The sequence below is a fragment of the Cherax quadricarinatus genome, chromosome 28 (genome assembly GCF_038502225.1).
Source record: "Cherax quadricarinatus isolate ZL_2023a chromosome 28, ASM3850222v1, whole genome shotgun sequence".
Classification (NCBI taxonomy): Eukaryota; Metazoa; Arthropoda; class Malacostraca; order Decapoda; family Parastacidae; genus Cherax; species Cherax quadricarinatus.
Window position 1 is genome coordinate 24,868,712 of NC_091319.1, and position 27,963 is coordinate 24,896,674.

General features: G+C 39.2%; 1 protein-coding gene across 3 annotated transcripts in view; it reads right to left on the reverse strand.

The window, feature by feature from the left end:
• Nucleotides 1-27,963, reverse strand: part of LOC128693317 (tyrosine-protein kinase BAZ1B) — a 304,346-nt gene that overhangs the window by 242,871 nt on the left and 33,512 nt on the right. For all 3 annotated transcript variants that reach the window (XM_053782935.2, XM_053782936.2, XM_053782937.2), the window contains exons 6-9: nt 13,865-14,014; nt 13,641-13,757; nt 9,906-10,025; nt 6,364-6,579 (exon numbers count right to left, since the gene is read on the reverse strand). In XM_053782935.2, the coding sequence (XP_053638910.1) occupies nt 6,364-6,579; nt 9,906-10,025; nt 13,641-13,757; nt 13,865-14,014 (603 nt within the window). The remainder of the gene's footprint in view (nt 1-6,363; nt 6,580-9,905; nt 10,026-13,640; nt 13,758-13,864; nt 14,015-27,963) is intronic.

The window sequence follows — 27,963 nt, forward strand, 5'->3', positions numbered from 1 at the left end:
AGAGTCACTGGACTTCTGTCGCACAACATATCTGTCCATAGTGGCCTGTACCTCTCATTCCTTTATGACTTTCCTAAAGTGTTTCACAACAGTGTCAGTGTAATAGTCACCAGCACGGCTTGCAATAGCTGTGTTAGGGTGATTGTCATCAAAAAAGGTTTGCACTTTAAGCCACATTCCACACATTTCCTTAATCTGTGAAGTAGGCAACTTCTTCAATTTCTCTCTCCCCTCCTCCGAAGCAGTTTCCTCAGGTCTGGCCTCTTGCTGTTGAAGTTGATCTAGCAGCTCATCAGTGGTTAGTTCTTCATTGTCCTCCTCCACCAACTCTTCCACATCATCCCCACTAACCTCCAACCCCAAGGACTTTCCCAATGCCACAATGGATTCCTCAACTGGCATAGGATTCCCAGGGTTAGCCTCAAACCCTTCAAAATCCCTTCGGTCTACACATTCTGGCCACAGTTTCTTCCAAGCAGAGTTCAAGGTCCTCTTAGTCACTCCCTCCCAAGCCTTACCTATAAGGTTTACACAATTGAGGATATTAAAGTGATCTCTCCAAAACTCTCTTTAGAGTCAATTGAGTTTCTGAGGTCACTACAAAGCACCTTTCAAACAGAGCTTTTGTGTACAGTTTTTTGAAGTTTGCAATAACCTGCTGGTCCATGGGCTGCAGGAGAAAAGTGGTATTAGGAGGCAAAAACTTCACCTTAATGAAGCTCATGTCCCCATAAAGTCGCTCTGCCACGTCTGTAGGATGACCAGGGGCATTGTCTAACACCAGGAGGCACTTAAGGTCTAATTTCTTTTCAGTTAGGTAATCTTTCACATTGAGGGCAAATGCTTGGTGTAACCAGTCATAGAAAAAGTCCCTAGTGACCCATGCCTTACTGTTTGCCCTCCACAGCACACACAAATTAGCCTTGAGGATATTCTTTTTCCTGAACGCTCTGGGAGTTTCTGAGTGATACACTAATAAAGGCTTCACTTTGCAATCACCACTAGCATTGGAACACATCAACAGAGTAAGCCTGTCTTTCATAGGCTTATGTCTTGGGAGTGCCTTTTCCTCCTGAGTAATGTAGGTCCTGCTTGGCATTTTCTTCCAAAACAGGCCTGTTTCATCACAATTAAACACTTGTTCAAGTTTCAGTCCTTCACTGTCTATGTACTCCTTGAATTCCTGCACATATTTTTCAGCTGCTTTGTGGTCCGAACTGGCAGCCTCACCAGCTTATCACACTATGTATGCCACTACGCTTCTTAAATCTCTCAAACCAACCTTCGCTGGCCTTAAATTCACTCACATCATCACTAGTTGCAGGCATTTTTTTAATTAAATCCTCATGTAACTTCCTACCCTTTTCACTTATGATCACTTGAGGGATGCTATCTCCTGCTATCTGTTTTTCATTTATCCACACCAATAAGAGTCTCTCAACATCTTCCATCACTTGCGATCTCTGTTTCAAAAACACAGTTGAACCTTTGGCAAGAACAGCTTCCTTGATTGCCGTTTTGTTGGACACAATAGTAGCGATGGTTGATTGGGGTTTACTATACAACCTGGCCAGCTCGGAGACACACACTCCACTTTCATACTTAGCAATGATCTCTTTCTTCATCTCTATAGTAATTCTCACGATTATTCCTGTAGGGTTGGCACTAGAAGCTTTCTTGGGGCCCATGGTCACTTATTTTGCAGATAAAATCACCAAAAACACTGTAATAATACGAAATGTTCCGATTGTATGCTTGGATGTTACCGCGGAGGCTGGCTGGTAAACAATGCCACCGGCGGAACATGTGAGGCTGGCTCAGGCCGCACATTAGACGCATCTCGGACGAATAGCGTTGAGCGGGTTTTTTAGCGGTATGCGAGGCAAAATCTTAGCGATAAAATGTATCGGTATGCGGATTTAATGTTATGTGATGCCAACGGTATGCGTTTGTCCACTGTAGTTTGTTAGATTATGTATTGGTGGATAAAAGGTTGATGGGCAGGCTCCAGGATGTACATGTTTATAGAGGGGCAACTGATATATCGGATCATTATCTAGTTGTAGCTACAGTTAGAGTAAGAGGTAGATGGGACAATAGGAAAATGGCAACAAGTAAAAGGGAGGTGAAAGTGTATAAACTAAGGGAGGAGGAAGTTCTGGGGAGATATAAGCGACTGTTGGCAGAAAGGTGGGCTAGTGCAAAGATGAGTAGTGGGGGGGGCTGAAGAGGGATGGAACAGTTTTAAAAATGCAGTATTAGAATGTGGGGCAGAAGTTTGTGGTTATAGGAGGGTGGGGGCAGGTGGAAAGAGGAGTGATTGGTGGAATGATGAAGTAAAGGGTTTGATAAAAGAGAAAAAGTTAGCTTATGAGAGATTTTTACAAAGCAGAAGTGTTATAAGAAGAGCAGAGTATATGGAGAGTAAAAGAAAGGTGAAGAGAGTGGTGAGAGATTTTTGAATTCAAAAATCTTGATACAGTAAAAAAACTTTTGATAAAGAATTCCCCCCAAAATACTGATGGATGTGTCTACAACATTCCTTGTAAAATTTGCGATAAAGTTTATTATGGTCAAACTGGTAAAAATCTCGAACTAAGATTAAAACAACATAAATATAGCATTAGAACTGGACAAGATTCCAATGCTCTATTTATTCATGTAAGAGATTTTAACCATCCAATTGATTTTCAAAAAGTTGAGAAAGTAGTATCAAGCAAAGTCCATGGTCGACAGGAATATAACTGAATCTTGTTTCATAAAAAGCATTTTGACAATAATATGAATATTTCCTTCGGTTTATATAAATTAGATCCATTTATAATTAATAGAATTTGGGAAGAATTTAATAATACACTGGACAAATAATAATTTTTAAATTTTCTTGGGTAGAATAGTTTGTGGGCGAGTTGTGCAAAGGACCTATCCAAGTAGGGTCGGCGCGCGTCAGGTGTTTAACCGTTGTGGGATCTGATAGTGAGATGCTAGCCAGACCCCTTATATAGCTTCCTTGGATGCTTTACTTTCATAGTTCCTTGATAATGCGAGTAGTCACGAAAGCGCTTGGAATTTCTCTATTCTTTCAGAGTGGTTGTTTTGCATATTCTGCAATCACCTGTTTACTGTGATCTTATTGCATATATATATATATATATATATATATATATATATATATATATATATACATATATATATATATATATATATATATATATATATATATATATATATATATATATATATATATATATATATATATATATATATATATATATATATATATATATATATATATATATATATATATATATATATATATATATATATATATATATATATACATATATACATATATATACATACTTGAGTCCTGGAAATGGGAAGTACAATGCCTGCACTTTAAAGGAGGGGTTTGGGATATTGGCAGTTTGGAGGGATATGTTGTGTATCTTTATATGTTTATGCTTCTAGACTGTTGTATTCTGAGCACCTCTGCAAAAACAGTGATAATGTGCGAGTGTGGTGAAAGTGTTGAATGATGATGAAAGTATTTTCTTTTTGGGGATTTTCTTTCTTTTTTGGGTCACCCTGCCTCGGTGGGAGACGGCCGACTTGTTGAAAAAAAAAAAAAAAAAAAAAAAAAAAATATATATATATATATATATATATATATATATATATATATATATATATATATATATATATATATATATATATATATATATATATATACATATATATATACATATATATATACATATATATATACATATACATATACATATACATATACATACATATATATATATATATATATATATATATATATATATATATATATATATATGTATTTTTTTTTTTTTTTTTTCAACAAGTCGGTCGTCTCCCACCGAGGCAGGGTGACCCAAAAAAGAAAGAAAATCCCCAAAAAGAAAATACTTTCATCATCATTCAACACTTTCACCACACTCACACATTATCACTGCTTTTGCAGAGGTGCTCAGAATACAACAGTTTAGAAGCATATACGTATAAAGATACACAACATATCCCTCCAAACTGCCAATATCCCAAAAAACTCCTTTAAAGTGCAGGCATTGTACTTCCCATTTCCAGGACTCAAGTCCGACTGACTATATAAAAATAACCGGTTTCCCTGAATCCCTTCACTAAATATTACCCTGCTCACACTCCAACAGATCGTCAGGTCCCGAGTATCATTCGTCTCCATTCACTCCTATCTAACACGCTCATGCACGCTTGCTGGAAGTCCAAGCCCCTCGCCCACAAAACCTCCTTTACCCCCTCTTTCCAACCCTTTCGAGGACGACCCCTACCCCTCTTTCCTTCCCCTATAGATTTATATGCTTTCCATGTCATTCTACTTTGATCCATTCTCTCTAAATGACCAAACCACCTCAACAACCCCTCTTCTGCCCTCTGACTAATGCTTTTATTAACTCCACACCTTCTAATTTCCACACTCCGAATTTTCTGCATAATATTTACACCACACATTGCCCTTAGACAGGACATCTCCACTGCCTCCAACCGTCTCCTCGCTGCTGCATTTACCACCCAAGCTTCACATCCATATAAGAGTGTTGGTACTACTATACTTTCATACATTCCCTTCTTTGCCTCCATAGATAACGTTTTTTGACTCCACATATACCTCAACGCACCACTCACCTTTTTTCCCTCATCAATTCTATGTTAACCTCATCCTTCATAAATCCATCCGCCGACACGTCAACTCCCAAGTATCTGAAAACATTCACTTCTTACATACTCTTCCTCCCCAATTTGATATCCAATTTTTCTTTATCTAAATCATTTGATACCCTCATCACCTTACTCTTTTCTATGTTCACTTTCAACTTTCTACCTTTACACACATTCTCAAACTCATCCACTAACCTTTGCAATTTTTCTTTAGAATCTCCCATAAGCACAGTATCATCAGCAAAAAGTAACTGTGTCAATTCCCATTTTGAATTTGATTCCCCATAATTTAATCCCACCCCTCTCCCGAACACCCTAGCATTTACTTCTTTTACAACCCCATCTATAAATATATTAAACAACCATGGTGACATTACACATCCCTGTCTAAGACCTACTTTTACCGGGAAGTATTCTCCCTCTCTTCTACACACCCTAACCTGAGCCTCACTATCCTCATAAAAGCTCTTTACAGCATTTAGTAACTTACCACCTATTCCATAAACTTGCAACATCTGCCACATTGCTCCTCTATCCACTCTATCATATGCCTTTTCTAAATCCATAAATGCAATAAAAACTTCCCTACCTTTATCTAAATACTGTTCACATATATGCTTCAATGTAAACACTTGATCTACACATCCCCTACCCACTCTGAAGCCTCCTTGCTCATCCGCAATTCTACATTCTGTCTTACCTCTAATTCTTTCAATTATAACCCTACCGTATACTTTTCCTGGTATACTCAGTAAACTTATTCCTCTATAATTTTTACAATCTCTTTTGTCCCCTTTCCCTTTATATAAAGGGATTATACATGCTCATTGCCAATCCCTAGGTACCTTCCCTTCTTTCATACATTTATTAAACAAAAGTACCAACCACTCCAACATTATATCACAATATGATAGTAATAATAATAATAGGAGGAACTTCAAAAAGTTGCCTCTAGTTGGAGCAGGGCACTGTTTACCTCACTGTGGAAGCATTTTTTCATGCTCTGCTTGCATTTTTATAGTTATTTGGCCAAATTTCTTTTTTCTAACCATGGATCCTAAGAAAGTAAGTGCAAAGGACAGTGCCGAGAAGAAAAAGAGGATGATTTCCATGGAATAAAAGCATGAAATCATAGATAAACAAGCAAGGTGGAGGTGTGGGTTACATAAGAACATAAGAAAGGAACACTGCAACAGGCCTACTGACCCATGCGGAGCAGGTCCGGGGCCCCCCGCCCCGGATTAGACCAATGACCCCCCCCCAGATTAGCCCAGCATTGAAATCCCCAACCACAAGTACTCTCACACTTGTAAGTCATGCGTGTCATAAAAGGCGACTAAAATGCCGGGAGCAAGGGGCTAGTAACCCTTTCTCCTGTATAAATTACTAAATTTAAAAAGAGATGCTTTCATTTTTCTTTTTGGGCCACCCTGCCTTGGTGGGATACAGCCAGTTTGTTGAAAGAAGAAGACATATAAATAGTGTTCTATTAAAAATGCACTACATAAGTGCATGCTACGAGCATTCTGTATATATTTCCTCAAATTATTAAAAGATATATTTTGTAATTCAATTAAAAAATACTATAAAACAATAAATCAAATTATATAAAAAAAATTACCATAAATATAGACTAACCTTCATACCACCCAATCGGACATCATCTATGATGAGATGCAGAATAAGACACATCACCTCTGCCACATACTTTAAGCCAATAGGTCCAGCCGCAAGTGCTTGCATCAGCTGACTACAGGAAATAGATTTCTTCTTGTCTGTATGAACAATACCATGGTAGCACTCTATGAACTCTACTACCATGGCCACATCACCAAACAGAGAATTGGGGATCTCCTAAAAAGTAAAAAATATTGAAAATGTTTTTAATCAGAAATAAAATTATTTTTTATTTTTATTAACACACTGGCCGATTCCCACCAAGGCAGGGTGGCCCGAAAAAGAAAAACTTTCACCATTATTCACTCCATCACTGTCTTGCCAGAAGGGTGCTTTACACTACAGTTTTTAAACTGCAACATTAACACCCCTCCTTCAGAGTGCAGGCACTGTACTTCCCATCTCCAGGACTCAAGTCCGGCCTGCCGGTTTCCCTGAACCCCTTCATAAATGTTACTTTGCTCACACTCCAACAGCACGTCAAGTATTAAAAACCATTTGTCTCCATTCACTCCTATCAAACACGCTCACGCATGCCCGCTGGAAGTCCAAGCCCCTTGCACACAAAACCTCTTTTACCCCCTCCCTCCAACCTTTCCTAGGCCGACCCCTACCCCGCCTTCCTTCCACTACAGACTGATACACTCTTGAAGTCATTCTGTATCACTCCATTCTCTCTACATGTCCAAACCACCTCAACAACCCTTCCTCAACCCTCTGGACAACTGTTTTGGCAATCCCGCACCTCCTCCTAACTTCCAAACTATGAATTCTTTGCATTATATTCACACCACACATTGCCCTCAGACATGACATCTCCACTGCCTCCAGCCTTCTCTTCGCTGCAACATTCATCACCCATGCTTCACACCCATATAAGAGCGTTGGTAAAACTATACTCTCATACATTCCCCTCTTTGCCTCCAAGGACAAAGTTCTTTGTCTCCACAGACTCCTAAGTGCACCACTCACCCTTTTCCCCTCATCAATTCTATGATTCACCTCATCTTTCATAGACCCATCTGCTGACACGTCCACTCCCAAATATCTGAATACATTCACCTCCTCCATACTCTCTCCCTCCAATCTGATATCCAATCTTTCATCACCTAATCTTTTTTGTTATCCTCATAACCTTACTCTTTCCTGTATTCACTATTAATTTTCTTCTTTTGCATACCCTACCAAATTCATCCACCAACCTCTGCAACTTCTCTTCAGAATCTCCCAAGAGCACAGTGTCATCAGCAAAGAGCAACTGTGACAACTCCCACTTTGTGTGATTCTTTATCTTTTAACTCCACGCGTCTTGCCAAGACCCTCGCATTTACTTCTCTTACAACCCCATCTATAAATATATTAAACAACCACGGTGACATCACACATCCTTGTCTAAGGCCTACTTTTACTGGGAAATAATCTCCCTCTTTCCGACATACTCTAACTTGAGCCTCACTATCCTCATAAAAACTCTTCACTGCTTTCAGTAACCTACCTCCTACACCATACACCTGCCACATTGCCCCCCCATCCACCCTGTCATACGCATTTTCCAAATCCATAAATGCCACAAAAACCTCTTTAGCCTCATCTAAATACTGTTCACTTATATGTTTCACTGTAAACACCTGGTCCACACACCCCCTACCTTTCCTAAAGCCTCCTTGTTCATCTGCTATCCTATTCTCCATCTTACTCTTAATTCTTTCAATAATAACTCTACCATACACTTTACCAGGTATACTCAACAGACTTATCCCTCTATAATTTTTGCACTCTCTTTTGTCCCCTTTGCCATTATACAAAGGAACTATGCATGCTCTCTGCCAATCCCTAGGTACCTTACCCTCTTCCATACATTTATTAAATAATAGCACCAACCACTCCAAAACTATATCCCCACCTGCTTTTAACATTTCTATCTTTATCCCATCAATCCCGGCTGCCTTACCCTCTTTCATTTTACCTACTGCATCACGAACTTCCCCCACACTCACAACTGGCTCTTCCTCACTCCTGCAAGATGTTATTCCTCCTTGCCTTATACACAAAATCACAGCTTCCCTATCTTCATCAACATTTAACAATTCCTCAAAATATTCCTTCCATCTTCCCAATACCTCTAACTCTCCATTTAATTACTCTCCTCTCCTATTTTTAACTGACAAATCCATTTGTTCTCTAGGCTTCCTTAACTTGTTAATCTCACTCCAAAGCTTTTTCTTATTTTCAACAAAATTTGTTGATAACATCTCACCCACCCTCTCATTTGCTCTCTCTTTACACTGCTTCACCACTCTCTTAACCTCTCTCTTTTTCTCCATTTACTCTCCTCCTTGCATCACTTCTACTTTGTAAAAACTTCTCATATGCTAACTTTTTCTCCCTTACTACTCTCTTTACATCATCATTCCACCAATCACTCCTCTTCCCTCCCGCACTCACTTTCCTGTAACCACAAACTTCTGCTGAACACTCTAACACTACATTTTTAAACCTACCCCATACCTCTTCGACCCCATTGCCTATGCTCTCATTAGCCCATCTATCCTCCAATAGCTGTTTATATCTTACCCTAACTGCCTCCTCTTTTAGTTTATAAACCTTCACCTCTCTCTTCCCTGATGCTTCTATTCTCCTTGTATCCCATCTATCTTTTACTCTCAGTGTAGCTACAACTAAAAAGTGATCTGATATATCTGTGGCCCCTCTATAAACATGTACATCCTGAAGTCTACTCAACAGTCTTTTATCTACCAATACATAATCCAACAAGCTACTGTCATTTTGCCCTACATCATATCTTGTATACTTATTTATCCTCTGTTTCTTAAAATATGTATTACCTTATAACTAAACCCCTTTCTATACAAAGTTCAATCAAAGGGCTCCCATTATCATTTACACCTGGCACCCCAAACTTACCTACCAATTAAACACAATTGGTAAGTAGTCGCCAAGGAAGCCTGACCTCAGGCCAGGATGCAATAGAAGGAAAGCTCAAAACTAACTAAAGACATCTCTGCAAATCTGCAGCCTCCCGTATTCATGAATTTTGACCATCCATTTACTGAAGAGCAACCCATAAACATTCCATTATCCAGTGCATACCTAGTTCAATGGCTTTTTCAAGCCCAAATCTTTTTTTGTTCTGATTATTATTTCTAATAAAATGTAAATATTAACCTGATTATTGACATACAGTAATAGTGATATTATATATGATCTTGGGAAAACAAAAATGAGCTAAAAGCTAAAACAAAATATTAGTGCAAGTACATGGGAACTATCATTCATATGATAGCCAAACCAGCAGGTGGTAATATTCAATAATAATTTCCAAGTGATCCTTCAAGTCAAACTGGAAACCTGATGCTATATTAGGGAAACCTGTTATCATTTTTTCAGAGGAAATAATTATATAAAAAATTAAGGACATAGTTAAGTGTCTTTCATAGATAACTTAGCTAGTGGGGAGAGGAAAAAAATAATTGGTTACCTACCTCAGGAGTAGGGACAAGTTGTGGTTGTGGAAGTGGTTTCAGGTTGCTAAGAATTTTGTCTTCCATCTTCCGATTTTGTTCACGTTTGGACTGCAGACGCTTCTTTGCTTCCTCTTTAGCCTGTAGAAAACAATGATGGATGTTGTATTTCACATAAATTTTTTACCAGTTTATAACATCAACATAATCCTCAATAGTAAATAGATTCCATGCAAGTAGGGTAGATTCTCAATTATTATTCACCCAACAATTATTTGGAGATGACAGTCAAACAGATTTGAAAACATCCTGGTAAGAGGCCTATGACCTTTAACTAGATGGTTTTTGTTAATTCAATAAATGATGCCAAACAGTATTTTGATAGTACTACTACTATAACTACTACTACTAATAATAATAATTCTAGGTACTGTAGTAGGTTGGTAGACAGCAACTGCCCAGGAAGGTACTACCGTCCTACCAAGTGAGTGTAAAACAGAAGCCTGTATTGTTTTTCATGATGGTAGGATTGTTGGTGTCTTTTCTCTGTCTCATAAACAATGCAAGATTTCAGGTGTGTCTTGCTACTTTTACTTACACCTAGGTCACACTACACATACATATACAAGCATATATACATACACACCCCTCTGGATTTTCTTATATATGTATTTCTTACTAGTTCTTGTTTTTGTTTATTTCCTCTTATCTCCCTGGGGAAGTGGAACAGAATTCTTTCTCCGCAAGCCATGTGTGTCGTAAGAGGCGGCTAAAATGCCATGAGCAAGGGGCTAGTAACCCATTCTCCTGTATAAATTACAAAATTTAAAAAGAGAAACTTTCATTTTTATTTTGGGGCCACGCTACATCGGTGGGATACGGCCAGTTTGTTGTAAGCAGAAGAATAATATCTTTATTTCTACATGTTTATAGAGGGGCAATGGATATATCAGATCCTTATCTAGCTGAAGCTACAGTTAATAATAATAATATCTTTAATTTACTACAAGTACATGGTATACAGGCCTGGCTGACATCAATGACATACTACTACATAGAAAGTCCCTTGGGAAAATTAGGTCAGTGTAACAAAAAAAAGGCACAATACTGTGACTGGAATGATACACAAATAACCCGCACATAGAAGAGAGGAGCTTACGACACTGTTTCTGTCCAACTTGGACCATTTACAAAGTCACACTAATGAAAAGGAGAGAAGGAGGGGTATATATAGGCAGGCGGCGGTGGTAGTAGTTAGTAGCAGCAGCAAGCAGCGGCAGCAGCAGCAGCAGTAGCAGTAGAGGTAGAAGGTAGTAGCAGTGGGGAAGGTAGTAAGGAGGAGCCAGTCAAATACTAAGAAAGAGGAGCACTGCTGCAAGGGAGCAGGTACCCACAGAGGGTAAGAGCAAGAACACAGAGGGGAGAAAAAGTAAATAAATAAATAAAGAAGGAACAAATACACAAGGCATCAGAAAGACAACCCAAAGGAAAAAAAGGAAAGAAGAAAGGGAAAGAAGGAGAAGAAGAAAAAAAAAAGGAGGAATCAGGTTAAGTCACGAGTGTTCTGAAGTTTGAAGCATTTTACAATGTAGTGGGAAAGGAAGGCATCTAGAGAGATAAAGCCAGGACTAAGATTCATATAAGGAAAGTTGTGTATTAGGGAGGATTCAACCAGATGGCGACTGTTGAAAGTGGAAGTAGGGAAGACAGTTTTAGCAGAAGACCAGTTAATAGGATGGCTGTGATCACTATGATCAATACTTTGGAGAAACTGGCCAATCTCTTTCTGACAGACTTAGGGAGCACAAAAGTAGTGTTAGGCTTGCCAACAGTAACAATGCTCTTTTCTGACATGTCAGAGATCACAGCTATCCTACTGACTAGTCTTCTGCTAAAACTGTCTTCTCTACTTCCAACTTCAACAGTCGCCATCTGGTTGAATCCTCCTTAATGAAGGATGAGGTAAACCATAGAACTGATGAAGGAAAAAAGGACAGTAATGCATTGAGGTATCTGTGGAGACAAAGAAAGTTATCCATGGATGCAAAGGGAATGTACGAGAGTATAGTGGTACCAACACTCTTATATGGGTCTAAGCATGGGTTGTAAATGCTGCAGCGAGGAAGCGGCTGGAGGCAGTGGAGATGTCGTGTCTAAGGGTAATGTGTGTGGTGTAAATATTTTGAAGGGAATTCGAAGTGTGGAAATTAGGAGGTGGTGTGGAATTACTAAATGTATTAGTCAGAGATATTGGCAGTTTGGAGGGATATGTTGTGTATCTTTATATGTTTATGCTTCTAGACTGTTGTATTCTGAGCACCTCTGCAAAAACAGTGATAATGTGCGAGTGTGGTGAAAGTGTTGAATGATGATGAAAGTATTTTCTTTTTGGGGATTTTCTTTCTTTTTTGGGTCACCCTGCCTCGGTGGGAGACGGCCGACTTGTTGAAAAAAAAAAAAAAAAAAAAAAATTAGTCAGAGGGCTGAAGAGGGGCTGCTGAGGTGGTTTGGTCATTTAGAGAGAATGGAACAAGGTAGAATGACTTGGAGAGCGTATAAATCTATTGGGAAAAGAAAGCGGGGTAGAGGTCGTCCCCAAAAACGTTGGGAGGGAGTAAAGGAGGTTTAGTTGGCAAGGGGCTTGGACTTCCAGGAAGCGTGTGTGAGCATGTTAGATAGTAGTAAATGGAGACAAATGGTTTTTGGGACCTGATGAACTGTTGGAGAGTGAGCAGGGTAATATTTTGTGAAGGGATTCAGGGAAACTAGTTAGCCGGACTTGAGTCCTGGAAATGGGAAGTACAATGCCTGCACTTGCATTTTAAAGGAGGGGTTTAGTATATTGACAGTTTGGAGGGATGTCTAAACTGTCGTACCTGAGTGCCTCTGCAAAGACAGCGATTATGTATGAGTGATGGTGAAAGTGTTGAATGATGAAAGTTTTTCCTTTCTTTTTGGGTTATTCTTTCTTTTTTGGGTCAACCTGCCTCAGTGGAAAACGGCTGACGTGTTTAAAAAAAAAAAAAAGTACAAGGTATACAGGACTAGCTGACATCAATGATATATTACTATATAGAAAGCCCCTTGTTATGCAGAGCATTTTGGGCAAATTAGATCAGTTTTGTCCCAGGATGCGACCCACACCAGTCGACTAACACCCAGGTACCTGTTTTATACTGATGGGTGAACACAGACAACTGGTGTAAGGAAACACGCCCAATGTTTCTACCTTCGCCAGGAATAAAGCCTGGACCCCTCACCATGTGAAGCAAGAGCTTTAGCCACCGGGCCACAGGGCACCCAGACTCTATTGAGGTTCTTGAAGGGTATGCTTAGATTTAATAGATGAGCATTAGCTGCAAGGGTTATTTGCACACACAAATATTACCATTACATTCATGGGGAATTACTAAACCCATAGGAGCCATATATTGCCTAGGGGAATGAGAGACATTCAGGTTAGATCCGAGGAAGGGGAGGACAGGTCCAATTCCTTGAGTTAAGAGTCCTTCACTAGCATCTTGAGAGGATATTAGTCATTATCATAGTAACTTATTCAAGCTACTGCTAAAGTGTCGCTACAATGTTTCTGTATCTAAGTAAAGCATTAGGCAAAGCCAAAACCCTATGGTTATTGATGAGACCATTTATGATTATAGGCTTATTACAAAAATTTAATCCTTAATGTATCAAACTACATTACTCTATATCCTCATACCTTTCAGAATTTATTCTGCCACCATGAAGCAACCATACCTTTTGTTTAAGATATTCCTCCTTCTCCTCTGGTGTCATTTTAGCTAGTATATTCTTCTCTACCATACGCTCATTACGCTTCAATATATCTTCTCGCAGATTAACATTAGGTATAACCTGAAAGAACACACCATTTAAGACTTAAAACTTTAAATAAAATATCACAGATTTTATATACTAAAAGAATGTTCAATATATTTAACAGAAACAGCTACTTAGATTACCTCAATCTGTTGTAAGGAAAGTTTCTTCAGGACTTGATCCATGGTATGAACAAGTTTCCGTCCAGTTCCCTTCAAACCCTTAAGAGTGCTGTACTGGTTTACCATTTTCTTCATGATTGGAATTCTCATTACTGCTTCTGGAGTTGGGAACTAAAATGAAAAAATTTAATTTTCAACTGTACACAAGGGTATAAATATCTAAAAGTGGAAATACTGATTAAACACTAACAATTTTGTTTTCAATATAAATACAAAACCTGTTAGGATGAAAACAAAGTAGCTTTCAATTATAGCCTCATTAATACAAATAATAATAATAATAATAATAAAATAATGGTGTGGTGTGAATATAATGCAGAGAATTCGTAGTTTGGAAGTTAGGAGGAGGTGCGGGATTACCAAAACTGTTGTCCAGAGGGCTGAGGAAGGGTTGTTGAGGTAGTTCGGACATGTAGAGAGAATGGAGCGAAACAGAGTGACTTCAAGAGTGTATCAGTCTGTAGTGGAAGGAAGGCGGGGTAGGGGTCGGCCTAGGAAAGGTTGGAGGGAGGGGGTAAAGGAGGTTTTGTGTGCGAGGGGCTTGGACTTCCAGCAGGCATGCGTGAGCGTGTTTGATAGGAGTGAATGGAGACAAATGGTTTTTAATACTTGACGTGCTGTTGGAGTGTGAGCAAAGTAACATTTATGAAGGGGTTCAGGGAAACCGGCAGGCCGGACTTGAGTCCTGGAGATGGGAAGTACAGTGCCTGCACTCTGAAGGAGGGGTGTTAATGTTGCAGTTTAAAAAATGTAGTGTAAAGCACCCTTCTGGCAAGACAGTGATGGAGTGACTGATGGTGAAAGTTTTTCTTTTTCGGGCCACCCTGCCTTGGTGGGAATCGGCCGACTTGTTGAAAAAAAAAAAAAAAAAAAAAATAATAATAATAATAATAATAATAACAATAATAATAGTATCAAATTATTTAGATAAAGAAAAACTGGATATCAAATTGGGGAGGAGGAGTATGGAAGAAGTGAATGTTTTCAGATATTTGGGAGTTGACGTGTCAGTGGATGGATTTATGAAGGATGAGGTTAATCATAGAATTGATGAAGGAAAAAAGGCGAGTGGTGCATTGAGGTACATGTGGAGGCAAAAAAGTTATCTATGGAGACAAAGAAGGGAATGTATGAAAGTATAGTAGTACCAACACTCTTGTATGGGTGTGAAACTTGGGTTGTGAATGCAGCAGCGAGGAGGCAGTTGGAGGCAGTGGAGATGTCCTGTCTAAGAGCAATGTGTGGTGTAAATATTATGCAGAAAATTCGGAGTGTGGAAATTAGGAGAAGGTGTGGAGTTAATAAAAGTATTAGTCAGAGGGCTGAAGAGGGTTTGTTGAGGTGGTTTGGTCATTTAGAGAGAATGGATCAAAGTAGAATGACATGGAGAGCGTATAAATCTGTAGGGGAAGGAAGGCGGGGTAGGGGTCGTCCTCGAGAAGGTTGGAGGGAGGGGTTAAAGGAGGTGTTGTGGGCGAGGGGTTTGGACTTCCAGCAAGCGTGCGTGAGCATGTTCGATAAGAGTGAATGGAGACAAATGGTATTTGAGACCTGACGATCTGTTGAAGTGTGAGCAGGGCAATATTTAGTGAAGGGATTCAGGGAAACCGGTTATTTTATATAACCGGACTTGAGTCATGGAAATGGGAAGTACAATGCCTGCACTCTAAAGGAGGGGTTTGGGATATTGGCAGTTTGGAGAGATATATTGTGTATTTTTATACGTATATACTTCTAAGCTGTTGTATTCTGGGCACCTCTGCAAAAACAGTGATTATGTGTGAGTGAAGTGAAAGTGTTGAAAGATGATGAAAGTATTTTCTTTTTGGGGATTTTCTTTCTCTTTGGGTTACCCTGCCTCGGTGGGAGATGGCCGACTTATTGAAGAAAAAAAAAAAAAAAAAAAATAATAATAATAATAATAATAATAGTAGGTTGGTAGACAGCAACCACCCAGGGAAGTACTACCGTCCTGCCAGATGACTGTGAAACAGAAACCTGTAACTGTTTTGCATGATGGTAGGATTGCTGGTTTCTTTTTCTGTCTCATAAACATGCTAGATAACAGGGATATCTTGCTACTACTACTTACACTTTGGTCACACTTCACAGACACGCACATGCACATATATATACATACATCTAGGTTTTTCCCCTTTTTCTAAATAGCTCTTGTTCTTATTTCTTCTATTGTCCATGGGGGAAGTGGAAAAGAATCTTTCCTCCGTAAGCCATGCGTGTCGTATGAGGCAACTAAAATGCCGGGAGCAATGGGCTAGTAACCCCTTCTCCTGTAGACATTTACTAAAAAAGAGAAGAAGAAAAACTTTATAAAACTGGGATGCTTGAATGTGCGTTGATGTAGTGCGGATGACAAGAAACAGATGATTGCTGATGTTATGAATGAAAAGAAGTTGAATGTCCTGGCCCTAAGCGAAACAAAGTTGAAGGGGGTAGGGGAGTTTCGGTGGGGGGAAATAAATGGGATTAAATCTGGAGTATCTGAGAGAGTTAGAGAAAAGGAAGGGGTAGCAGTAATGTTGAAGGATCAGTTATGGAAGGAGAAAAGAGAATATGAATGTGTAAATTCAAGAATTATGTGGATTAAAGTAAAGGTTGGATGCGAAAAGTGGGTCATAATAAGCGTGTATGCACCTGGAGAAGAGAGGAATGTAGAGGAGAGAGAGAGATTTTGGGAGATGTTAAGTGAATGTATAGGAGCCTTTGAACCAAGTGAGAGAGTCATTGTGGTAGGGGATCTGAATGCTAAGTAGGAGAAACTTTTAGAGAGGGTGTGGTAGCTAAGTTTGGGGTGCCAGGTATAAATAATAATGGGAGCCCTTTGATTGAACTTTGTATAGAAAGGGGTTTAGTTATAGGTAATACATATTTTAAGAAAAAGAGGATAAATAAGTATACAAGATATGATGTAGGGCGAAATGATTCAGGGAAACCGGCAGGTCGGACTTGAGTCCTGGAGATGGGAAGTACAGTGCCTGCACTCTGAAGGAGGGGTGTTAATGTTGCAGTTTAAAAACTGTAGTGTAAAGCACCCGTCTGGCAAGACAGTGATGGAGTGAATGATGGTGAAAGTTTTTCTTTTTCGGGCCACCCTGCCTTGGTGGGAATCGGCCAGTGTGATAATAAAATAATAATAATAATAATAATAATAATAATGAAAAGCTGCCTTATCTATTAAAAAAATTATCACCCCTTGTACACCAATATTATTAACTCTATACTACAACTTTCTTTTATTTTTAACATGTCGGCCATTTCCCACTGAGGTAGGGTGACCCAAAAAGAAACAAAAAAACTTTCATCATCATTCAACACTTTCACCATCATTCATACATAATCACTGTCTTTGCAGACCTCAGAAACGACAGTTTAGAAGTCCCTCTAAACTGCCAATATCCTAAACCCCTCCTTTAAAGTGCAGGCATTGTACTTCCCATTTCCAGGACTCAAATCCGGCTAACGGGCTTCCCTGAATCCCTTCGCAAAATATTACCCTGCTCACATTCCAATAGCTCATCAGGTCCCACAAACCATTTGTCTTCATTCACTAACATACTCTCACACACTTGCTGGAAGTCCAAGCCCCTCGCCCATAAAACCTGCTTTACCTCCTCCCTCCAACCTATACAGGGATGACCCCTACCCCGCCTTCCTTCTCCAATTGATTTATACACTCTCCAAGTCATTCTACTTTGTTCCATTCTCCCTAAATGACCAAACCACTTCAACAGCCCCTCTTCAGCCCTCTGACTAATACATGTACTTTTAATAACTCCACACCTTCTCCTAATTTCGACACTACGAATTCCCTGCATAATATCTACACCACACATTGCCCTTAGACACAACATCCCCACTGCCTCCAGCCGCCTCCTCACGGCAGCATTTACAACACGTGCTTCACACCAATGTAAGAGTGTTGGTACCACTATACTGTCGTACATTCCCTTCTTTGCCTCCATGGATAACGTTAGTCTCCACAGATACCTTAACGCACCACTCGCTTATTTTCCTTCATCAAGTCTATGGTTTACCTCATCCTTCATAAACCCATTCGCTGACAAGTCAACTCCCAAATATCTGAAAACATTCACTTCATCCACACTCCCTCCACTATATCAAATTTTTCTATCTAAATCGTTTGATACCCTCATCACCTTACTCTTATCTATATTCACTTTCAACTTTCTATCTTTCCACACCCTCCCAAACTTGTCCACTAACTTTTGCAACTTTTCTTTAGAAGCTCCCAAAAGCACAGTATCATCAGCAAAAAGTAACTGTGTCGACTCCCATTCTGTATTTGATTCCCCATAATTTAATCCTACCCCTCTCTCCAACACCCTAGCATTTACTTCTTTTACAACCCCATCTATAAACATGGTAAACAACCATGGTGACATTACACATCCCTGTCTAAGACCTGTCTAAGTAATCTCCCTCTCTCCTAAACACCCTAGCCTGAGCTTCAATATCCTCATAAAATATCTTTACAGCATTTAGTAACTTACTACCTTCCTTTACCTTTGAAGAGTTTCGACAGTTTAACTACTCTCGGAGCCCGGCCATAGGCCAGGCTAGTCCAGTGCTTTCCTGATCAACCAGGCTGTTGCTGCTGGAGGCCCACTGCCCAACATATTCATCACAGCCTGGTTGATTTGGCATCTGGTGAAGATACTTGTCCAGTTTCCTCTTGAAGGCTTATACACTTATTCCAGCCGTGTTTCTGATATCTTCTGGTAAGATGTTGAATAGTCTGGAACCCTAGATGTTGATACAGTGTTCCCTTATTGTCCCCACCGCACCCTGCTCCTCACTGGGTTTATTTTACACTTCCTCCCATCTCTCTCACTCCATTATGTTGTTATGGCAGTGTGCAGATTTCGGACCAGGCCCTCGAGTACTTTCCAGGTATATATTATCATTCTCTCTCTCTCTCTTCCACTCCAATGAGTACATGTTCAAGACTTGAAGGCATTCCTAGTAATTCATTCCATACACTTGCAACACCTGCCACATTGCTCCCTTATCCTCTCTGTCATATGCCTTTTCTAAATCCATTAATGCAATGAAAACTTCTCTACCTTTATCTAAATACTGTTCACATATATGCTTCAATGTAAACACCTAATCTATACATTCCCTACCCATTCTAAAGCCTCTGTGTTCATTTGCAATCCTGCTCTCTGTCTTCTAATTCCTTCATAATAACCCTACCATACACTTTACCTGGAATATTCAGTAAACTTATTCCCCCATAATTTTTACAATCTTTTTTGTCCCCCTTCCCTTTATATAAAGGAATTATACATGCTCTCTGCCAATCCCTAGGTACCTTCCCCTCTTTCATACATTTTTTTTTAACACGTCAGCCATTTCCCACTGAGGCAGGGTGACCCAAAAAGAAAGAAAAACCCAAAAAGAAAGAATAAAACTTTCATTATCATTCAACATTTCACCATCACTCATACATAATCACGTGTCTCTGCAGAGGTACCCAGATATGACAGTTTAGACAGTCACTCCAAACTGCCAATATCCCAAACCCCTCCTTTCAAGTGCAAGCACTGTACTTCCCATTTCCAGGACTCAAGTCTGGCTAACCGGTTTCCCTGAATCCCTTCAAAAAATACTACCCTGCTCACACTCCAACAGCTCACTGGGTCCCAAAAACTATCCATCTCTATTAACTCCTATCTAACACGCTCCTGCATGCCTGCTGGAAATCCAAGCCCCTCACTTACATAACCTCCTTTACCCCCTCCCTTCAACCTTTTCAAGGACAACCCCTACCCCACCTTCCTTCCCCTACAGATTTATATGCTCTCCAAGTGGGGCTCTGGTGGCCTGGTGGTTAACGCTCTCGCTTCACACTGCGAGGGCCTGGGTTCGATTCCCAGCCAGAGTAGAAACATTGGACGTGTTTCTTTCAACCTGTTGTCTATGTTCCCCATCAGTAAAATGGGTACCTGGGTGTTAGTCGACTGGTGTGGGTCGGATCCTGGGACACTGACCTAAGGAGGCCTGGTCACAGACCGGGCCGCGGGGGCGTTGACCCCCGGAACTCTCTCCAGGTAAACTCCAGGTAAGTCATTCTACTTTGTTCCATTCTCTCTATATGACCAAAACACCTCAACAACCCCTCTTCATGACAGTAATGGTATACAACTGTCACTGCATCCAGGTAGTGACCCAAAGAACGAATCATAGTCATTTATTTTACTTTATCTTCAATTTACATTATCATTATTTTATTCTCCTAATATTATTTCATGGTACTAGTAACCCCTTCCCATGAATAAATTACTAAATTTAAAAAGAGAAACTTTCATTTTTCTTTTTGGGCCACCCTGCCACGGTGGGATACGGCTGGTTTGTTAAAAAAAAAAATATTTCATTTCCATGGGTAAGTGGAGAAGAATCCTTCCTCTATAAGCCGTGTTTGTCATAAAAAGCGACTAAACTGCCAGGAGGAAGGGGCTGGTAGCCCCTTCCTCCCAGCATTTCAGTCACTTTCATAAAGTTTGTTTTTACAATTAGTAAAAACAAAAAACTTCACGAAAGCGACTAAACTTCAACTGAGAATTTTTAATATTAACTATTAATGTACAGTGGACCCCCGGATTACGTAACTAATCCATTCCAGAGAGAGTGACTTATCCCGAATTAATTTTCCCCATGAGAAATAATGGAAATCCAATTAATCCGTTTCAGTCATCCAAAAGCATTAAACAAAATGTTTTCTACATGAAATATGCATTTAACGACACAGAAAACAATGATACATGAAGAATAAAACAATAATAACCTCACATTTACCTTTATTGAAGACATGGTGATGTATGGAAGACGAGAGGAGGGAAGAGGATGGAGGAGTTTACAATTGTTTGGAAGGAGAATCCCCTTCCATAAAGACTTCAGGTACCCATTCCTTATCTTGAGTTACTTCCCTTACATAGTGAAGGCAGCAGCAGAGGCAGCAGTGTTATTCAGTAGCCCTATATACCTCCAACAACAATGTAGAAGTCAATTTCGTGCTGACCTCTTTCTATCGCTTAATCGCTTAACTTACGTGCTACACTGTTAATGCTACACTTTATTGCTGGCTGGCGCTATAGCCTTTATAGACTCCTGCTGCTTTAGTATCGCACATATTGCAGAATCACTGAAAAAGGCACATTCTTCCCTCTCTCTCAGCCCTTTACCAAAGGGCTGGCTGGCACTAGAAGCTTTCTTAGGGCCCATGGAGGCTTATTTAGCAGTTACAAGCACTAAAAAGAATGGAATAATACAAAATGTATCGTATGAACACATGGGATTGTCCTCACTGGCTGGTAAACAATGGCATGCTGACTGTACATGGAGTGTCTGGGCAGCTCAGGCCCTGACACGAGTGACATACCAAGCTCAGTGACGTTCACAGAGCCAATATTTTGACGAAAAAACGTTACTCATTCCGAATATTACTTATTCTGATGACGATTTAATCCGGGGGTCCATTGTATATAAATGTTTATTATTTATTTTTAATTTCAGGTATTAGTGTGTATGTATTTTTTATTTTTCATTGTTTTTTATCAAAGTGAAATTTTTTAAACTATATAATAGAAATGTGTCAGTTAATTTAGTTTAATTATGAAGAGGTTGCCCAAGTTCTGAAATATAATTTTAAATTTTAACTTTCCAGTTATCACAATAAAGTGCTTTTTTCAGTTTTCAAAATAATTTAAAGATTTAAATTAACAGAACTGTAAGTGTTGGATCATTCAATTTCATGTTTAATATAACTGGAAATTATTCAAACTTATTTTGTAACTGATTTCTGAATGTCTTTCTCAGATTGCTAAATATGTATACAGATTCAGAAATTTGATGTTTCTTTTTTTCAATTTTTAAGCCTCACGGTGGTGCCTGTAATAAGTAATGACATTTGCATCTCAGAGAAATTAAGTTACTTAATATTTAACCTTCCTTAGTTATTTAATACCTACTGAGAAATAAGCATTCCCATAAATAATGAACAAGGCAATCATAATTTTAAAAGTAAAAAACATAGGAAAAGTATTAGTATCGGTATTGGCAAACATTTTGGATTTGTCCTATCCCTACTGTATTCTTTCCTCTTTTGAAAGGTCTCATCTAACTAATATGTCCTTTAATATCAATATTCCTATTTCTTTATGTACCTGATTCTTAGTAATGCTTCCCTCTTTCACCTGTGTTAATCATATTGGCTTATTCTTATTTTATTTGTATTTTCAGACATGTCTATCTAGTTATGTACTCTTTAATGTTGGAACTATTTAAGAATTTTATCTTATGACCTTATTCTATTTGCTTTGTCATTTATTTTCAAAATACAGGAGGGCTCATATGTACAACTGTAAGGTACGCAGCCCTATACGATAAGCAAAAATCACCAGTGGGTGGAATAAAAAAAAAAAAATTTTTTTTTTAACAAGTCGGCAGTCTCCCACCAAGGCAGGGTGACCCAAAACAAAAGAAAATCCCCAAAAAGAAAATACTTTCATCATCATTTAACACTTTCACCTCACTCACACATAATCACTGTTTTTGCAGAGGTGCTCAGAACACAACAGTTTAGAAGCATATACGTATAAAGATACACAACATATCCCTCCAAACTGCTAATATACCGAACCCCTCCTTTAGAGTGCAGGCATTGTACTTCCCATTTCCAGGACTCAAGTCCGGCTATATAAAAATAACCTGTTTCCCTGAATCCCTTCACTAAATATTACCCTGCTCACACTCAACAGATCGTCAGGTCCCAAATACCATTCGTCTCCATTCACTCCTATCGAACACACTCATGCACGCCTGCTGGAAGTCCAAGCCCCTCGCCCACAAAACCTCCCTTACCCCTTCCTTCCAACCTTTTCGAGGACGACCCCTACCCCGCCTTCCTTCCTCTACAGATTTATACGCTCTCCATGTCATTCTACTTTGATCCATTCTCTCTAAAAGACCAAACCACCTCAACAAACCCTCTTCAGCCCTCTGACTAATACTTTTATTAACTCCACACCTTCTCCTAATTTCCACACTCCGAATTTTCTGCATAATATTTACACCACACATTGCCCTTAGACAGGACATCTCCACTGCCTCCAACCGCCTCCTCGCTGCTGCATTCACAACCCAAGCTTCACACCCATGTAAGAGTGTTGGTACTACTATACTTTCATACATTCCCTTCTTTGCCTCCATAGATAACGTTTTTTGACTCCACATATACCTCAACGCACCACTCACCTTTTTTCCCTCGTCAATTCTATGATTAACCTCATCCTTCATAAATCCATCCGCCGACACGTCAACTCCCAAGTGTATCTGAAAACATTCACTTCTTCCATACTCCTCCCCAATTTAATATCGAATTTTTCTTTATCTAAATCATTTGATACCCTCATCACCTTACTCTTTTCTATGTCCACTTTCAACTTTCTACCTTTACACACACTTCCCAAACTCATCCACTAACCTTTGCAATTTTTCTTTAGAATCTCCCATAAGCACAATATCATCAGCAAAAAGCAACTATCAATTCCCATTTTGTATTTAATTCCCCATAGTTTAATCCCACCCCTCTCCTGAACACCCTAGCATTTACTTCTTTTACAACCCCATCTATAAATATATTAAACAACCATGGTGACATTACACATCCCTGTCTAAGACCTACTTTTACTGGGAAGTAGTCTCCCTCTCTTCTACACACCCTAAAACAGATACATGTTAAGTAAAATAAATATACAGTACATACAATACTTGCCTTAAAATATGAAGCCAGTCACCCTTCCCTTATGCAACTGTTGTAAGAAAACAGCGATAATGGTGGAAAAGCGGTAAAAGCACCAAATATAACAAACAATGGCTCAACTGAAAGCCAACAAAAATGTGGAACACCAGCAAGAGGGAGCTGTATATGTGTGGCCCTCCTTTATTTTCTAAACTATCTGAATACACCTTCATAGCTCACCTCACATCTTATTTACATGAAACAGTCTTTATTCTCAGTTCCTATCACCTGGTTTATCTGTTAATGGCTCTGGGGATCTTCATCCCCTGCCCATATGGTCTCAGACCAGGCCTCATTAACTGGAAGGAACAAGAACTATCAAGGCACACAGAGGAAAGTAGTCATGTGAAAGATGTTAATGCTACAACAGCCTTGAATATGCAGCTTTGCTGAGCTCCATTGTTCCCAATTAGAATTACTACATATGCTAGAAACAATCTGGAATGAAGACTAGCATCAGAAAATACTACTACTATAGTTTAAAAGATTTTAGTTGTAAAATATATTGATGTAGTTAGCAACAATAATGATCTACAGGTCCGCCATCACAAATCAGGCATCATTGGAACCTGTAGTTTGCTTGATTATTGAGTTTGCCGGATTACAGAGTGGTTATGTTAGAATACACTTAATGAAGTTAACCAACTTGACTTAGCTCAATTTCAAGGTACAGTGGAACCTCAAATTTCGAACGTATTGCTCATCAAACTCTTCGAAAATCGACTGCTTTTTTCGAACCAACTTTGTCCCTATTATCGAACTCGCCCCTATTTTCAAACCGCCGGGTACCGGACCTGTCCGGCAGCCCGCTCTGTCCATGTCCCGCACAGGCACCGTGAGCCAGTCTGGTTTTGTTGATGCTTGAGTGAGCACTAACCTGCACTCTCATTCAAACATTTTACGATTATTTCATTGTGTTTAGTGCTTGTGGGACTGTGAAATAAGCTAACATGAGCCCAAAGAAACTTGCTAGTGGTACCCCTGTGGTAAAGAAAGTGAGAAACACCATAGATGTGAAGAAGGAAATAATACAGAAGTATGAGAGTGGTGTGAAACTTGTTGAGCGTGCCAGGATGTATGGGAAAAACAAGTCGACCATCGGTTCTATCCTGGCAAAGAAAGAATAAATTAAGGATGCTGATGTTGCAAAAGGTGTTGATATGTTAAAAAAAAAACAAGACCACAGACAATCGATCAGGTTCAGAAGTTGCTGCTGGTGTAGATCAAGGATAGAGAGATGGCAGGTGATAGTGTTTCAGAGACGATTATTCATGAAAAGGCAAGGAAGCTGCATGCCAAGTGGAATGATGCCCAAATGTTTGTGGAGAAGTACCACCATGAGCAAGCTGAAACAAGCCATCTTTGCAACAAGTTCAGTGACAGAACCATGTCCCATTTTAGGGAAATCTTAAAGAGGCGCCAGAAACAGAGGACTGTGGACAGTTATTTTGAAAGACAGGGGTCCAGTGACTATCAAGCTGGTCCTAGTGGTATTAAAAGACAGAGAAGGGAAGTAACCCCAGAGAGGGCTTTGATACCTAGTCCTTATGGAGAGGGATTCCCCTTCCAAACACTAACCCCAACTCCCTCTCTCCTCCCTATCTTCCTGATGCCATTATCAATCTTCAATAAAGGACAGTAATTTTTTTTTTTTAACAAGTCAGCCTTCTCCCACCGAGGCAGGGTGACCCAAAAAGAAAGAAAATCCCCAAAAAGAAAATACTTTAATCATTCAACACTTTCATCTCACCCACACATAATCACTGTTTTTGCAGAGGTGCTCAGAACACAACAGTTTAGAAGCATATACATATAAAGATACACAACATATCCCTCCAAACTGCCAATATCCCGAACCCCTCCTTTAGAATACAGGCATTGTACTTCCCATTTCCAGGACTCAAGTCCGGCTATATAAAAATAACTCGTTTCCCTGAAACCCTTCACTAAATATTACCCTGCTCGCACTCCAACAGATCGTCAGGTCCCAAATACCATTTGTTTCCATTCACGCTCATGCACGCCTGCTGGAAGTCCAATGCCCCTTGTCCATAAAACCTCCCTTACCCCTTCCTTCCAACCTTTTCGAGGACGACCCCTACCCTGCCTTCCTTCCCCTACAGATTTAAACGCTCTTCATGTCATTCTACTTTGATCCATTCTTTCTAAATGACCAAACCACCTCAACAACCTCTCTTCAGCCCTCTGACTAATACTTTTATTAACTCCACACCTTCTCCTAATTTCCACACTCTGAATCTTCTGCATAATATACAAAGAAATCTCCGTCAGGAGTCGAACCTGAGTCTGCCGCTTTAACCCTTTCAGGGTTTCAGCCGTACTAGTACGGCTTACGCACCAGGGTTTTTGACATACTAGTGCGCCTAAATTCTAGCGCCCTCAAATCTAGTGAGAGAAAGCTGGTAGGCCTACATATGAAAGAATGGGTCTATGTGGTCAGTGTGCGCAGTACAAAAAAAATCCTGCAGCACACAGTGCGTAATGAGAAAAAAAAACTTTGACCGTGTTTTTGGATTAAAACAGCGACTTTGCACTGTATTTTCGTATGGTATTTATTGTTGTGTTCTAGTTTTCCTGGTCTCATTTTATAGAATGGAAGACTTTTTTTTTTTTAACAAGTCGGCCGTCTCTCACCGAGGCAGGGTGACCCAAAAAGAAAGAAAATCCCCAAGAAGAAAATACTTTCATCATCATTCAACATTTTCACCTCACTCACACATAATCACTGTTTTTGAAGAGGTGCTCAGAACACAACAGTTTAGAAGCATATACGTATAAAGATACACAACATATCCCTCCAAACTGATAATATCCTGAACCCCTCCTTTAGAGTGCAGGCATTGTACTTCCCTTTTCCAGAAATTGAGATGATTTTGATTGGTTTTACGAAGAAAAGTACCTTGAAATTGAGCTCAAAGTAGCAGAAATGTTTGATTTTTACCAAAGTTCAAAAGTAAACAAATCATGCTATGCGTCCAATACACGTCAACTGGCGAGTCTAATATTCTCTCACAAATGCGCCGATATTATTTATACCATTTCTACACTAATACAGTAGTCTGCATAACAGTAAATCTATTTTTTTTGTGAGAATAAAAATTCAAAGTGGAAAGCAAAAGAATGTAAGAGGGGCGTGGGGACGTGACTAATGAACAGAGGAAATGTTATTTAGAGCCAGGAATGTCCTTTCTTGTTTATTCTGGACTCTATTCGGAAATTGGCATCTTTTGAAATTTGTGTGAAATTGGCAAAATTGCTAAATTCTGACCACTGTATTGGATAGTTGAAATCGGTAAATGGGTGGTTTCTTGTACTCATTCGATAGAAAAAATGGAGTTCTAGTGAAATAGTTATGATTTTTGTTGACAAGTACACTGGAATTGGCAGAAAATAGGGCTCAAAGTGGGCAAAATAGCCGATGTGTAAGCATCGTCGAGACCGCTAACTTTGCGAGAGTATAATTCCGTAAGTTTTTCATCAAATTTCATAGTTTTGGTGTCATTATGATTGGGAAAAGATTCTCTATCTTTTCATAAGAAAAAAAATTTTTTTTTTTTAAATTTGGCCGACCCTGAGAACAAGTCTCTGAGAGGGCCTGTCGACCCTGAAAGGGTTAAAGACTGACTGCTGGTCTTCGAAGCCATTATCTTCAGGTTATTTTATATTTATATATTTATTTTATATGTTTATTTAAATTTATTAATATATAATTGTACACTATATTTGTTGTATGTAAAACCATAATTAACCTCTATAAAATGTATTTTTTTGTGAATATTTTTGGGTTTCTGGAATGGATTAATTGTATTTCCATTATTTCTCATGGGAAATAATGCTTTGCTTTTCAGACTTTTCGAATTTAGAACTAGCTTCTGGAACGGATTAAGTTCGATATTTGAGGTTCCACTGTACCTTTCGTCATGAAACCAATTAAATTCATATCTATTTCTTTAATATATCTTCCATTCTATCAAATGAGACCAAAGAAACGAGAATACAACCATAAAAACCATACGAAAATATACTGCTAAGGGACGGCTAATGGCCGAGAAGTGAACTCCATTATTTATCGTCCAATTTTTTTCATTTTTGGTGAACGTTAAGAAGCATCTTTCCATTATACACCCAAGTTTCAATAAGATAGCCAAACAAGCAACTGAGAAAAAAAATATTTACCAAAAATCATATATGGCAA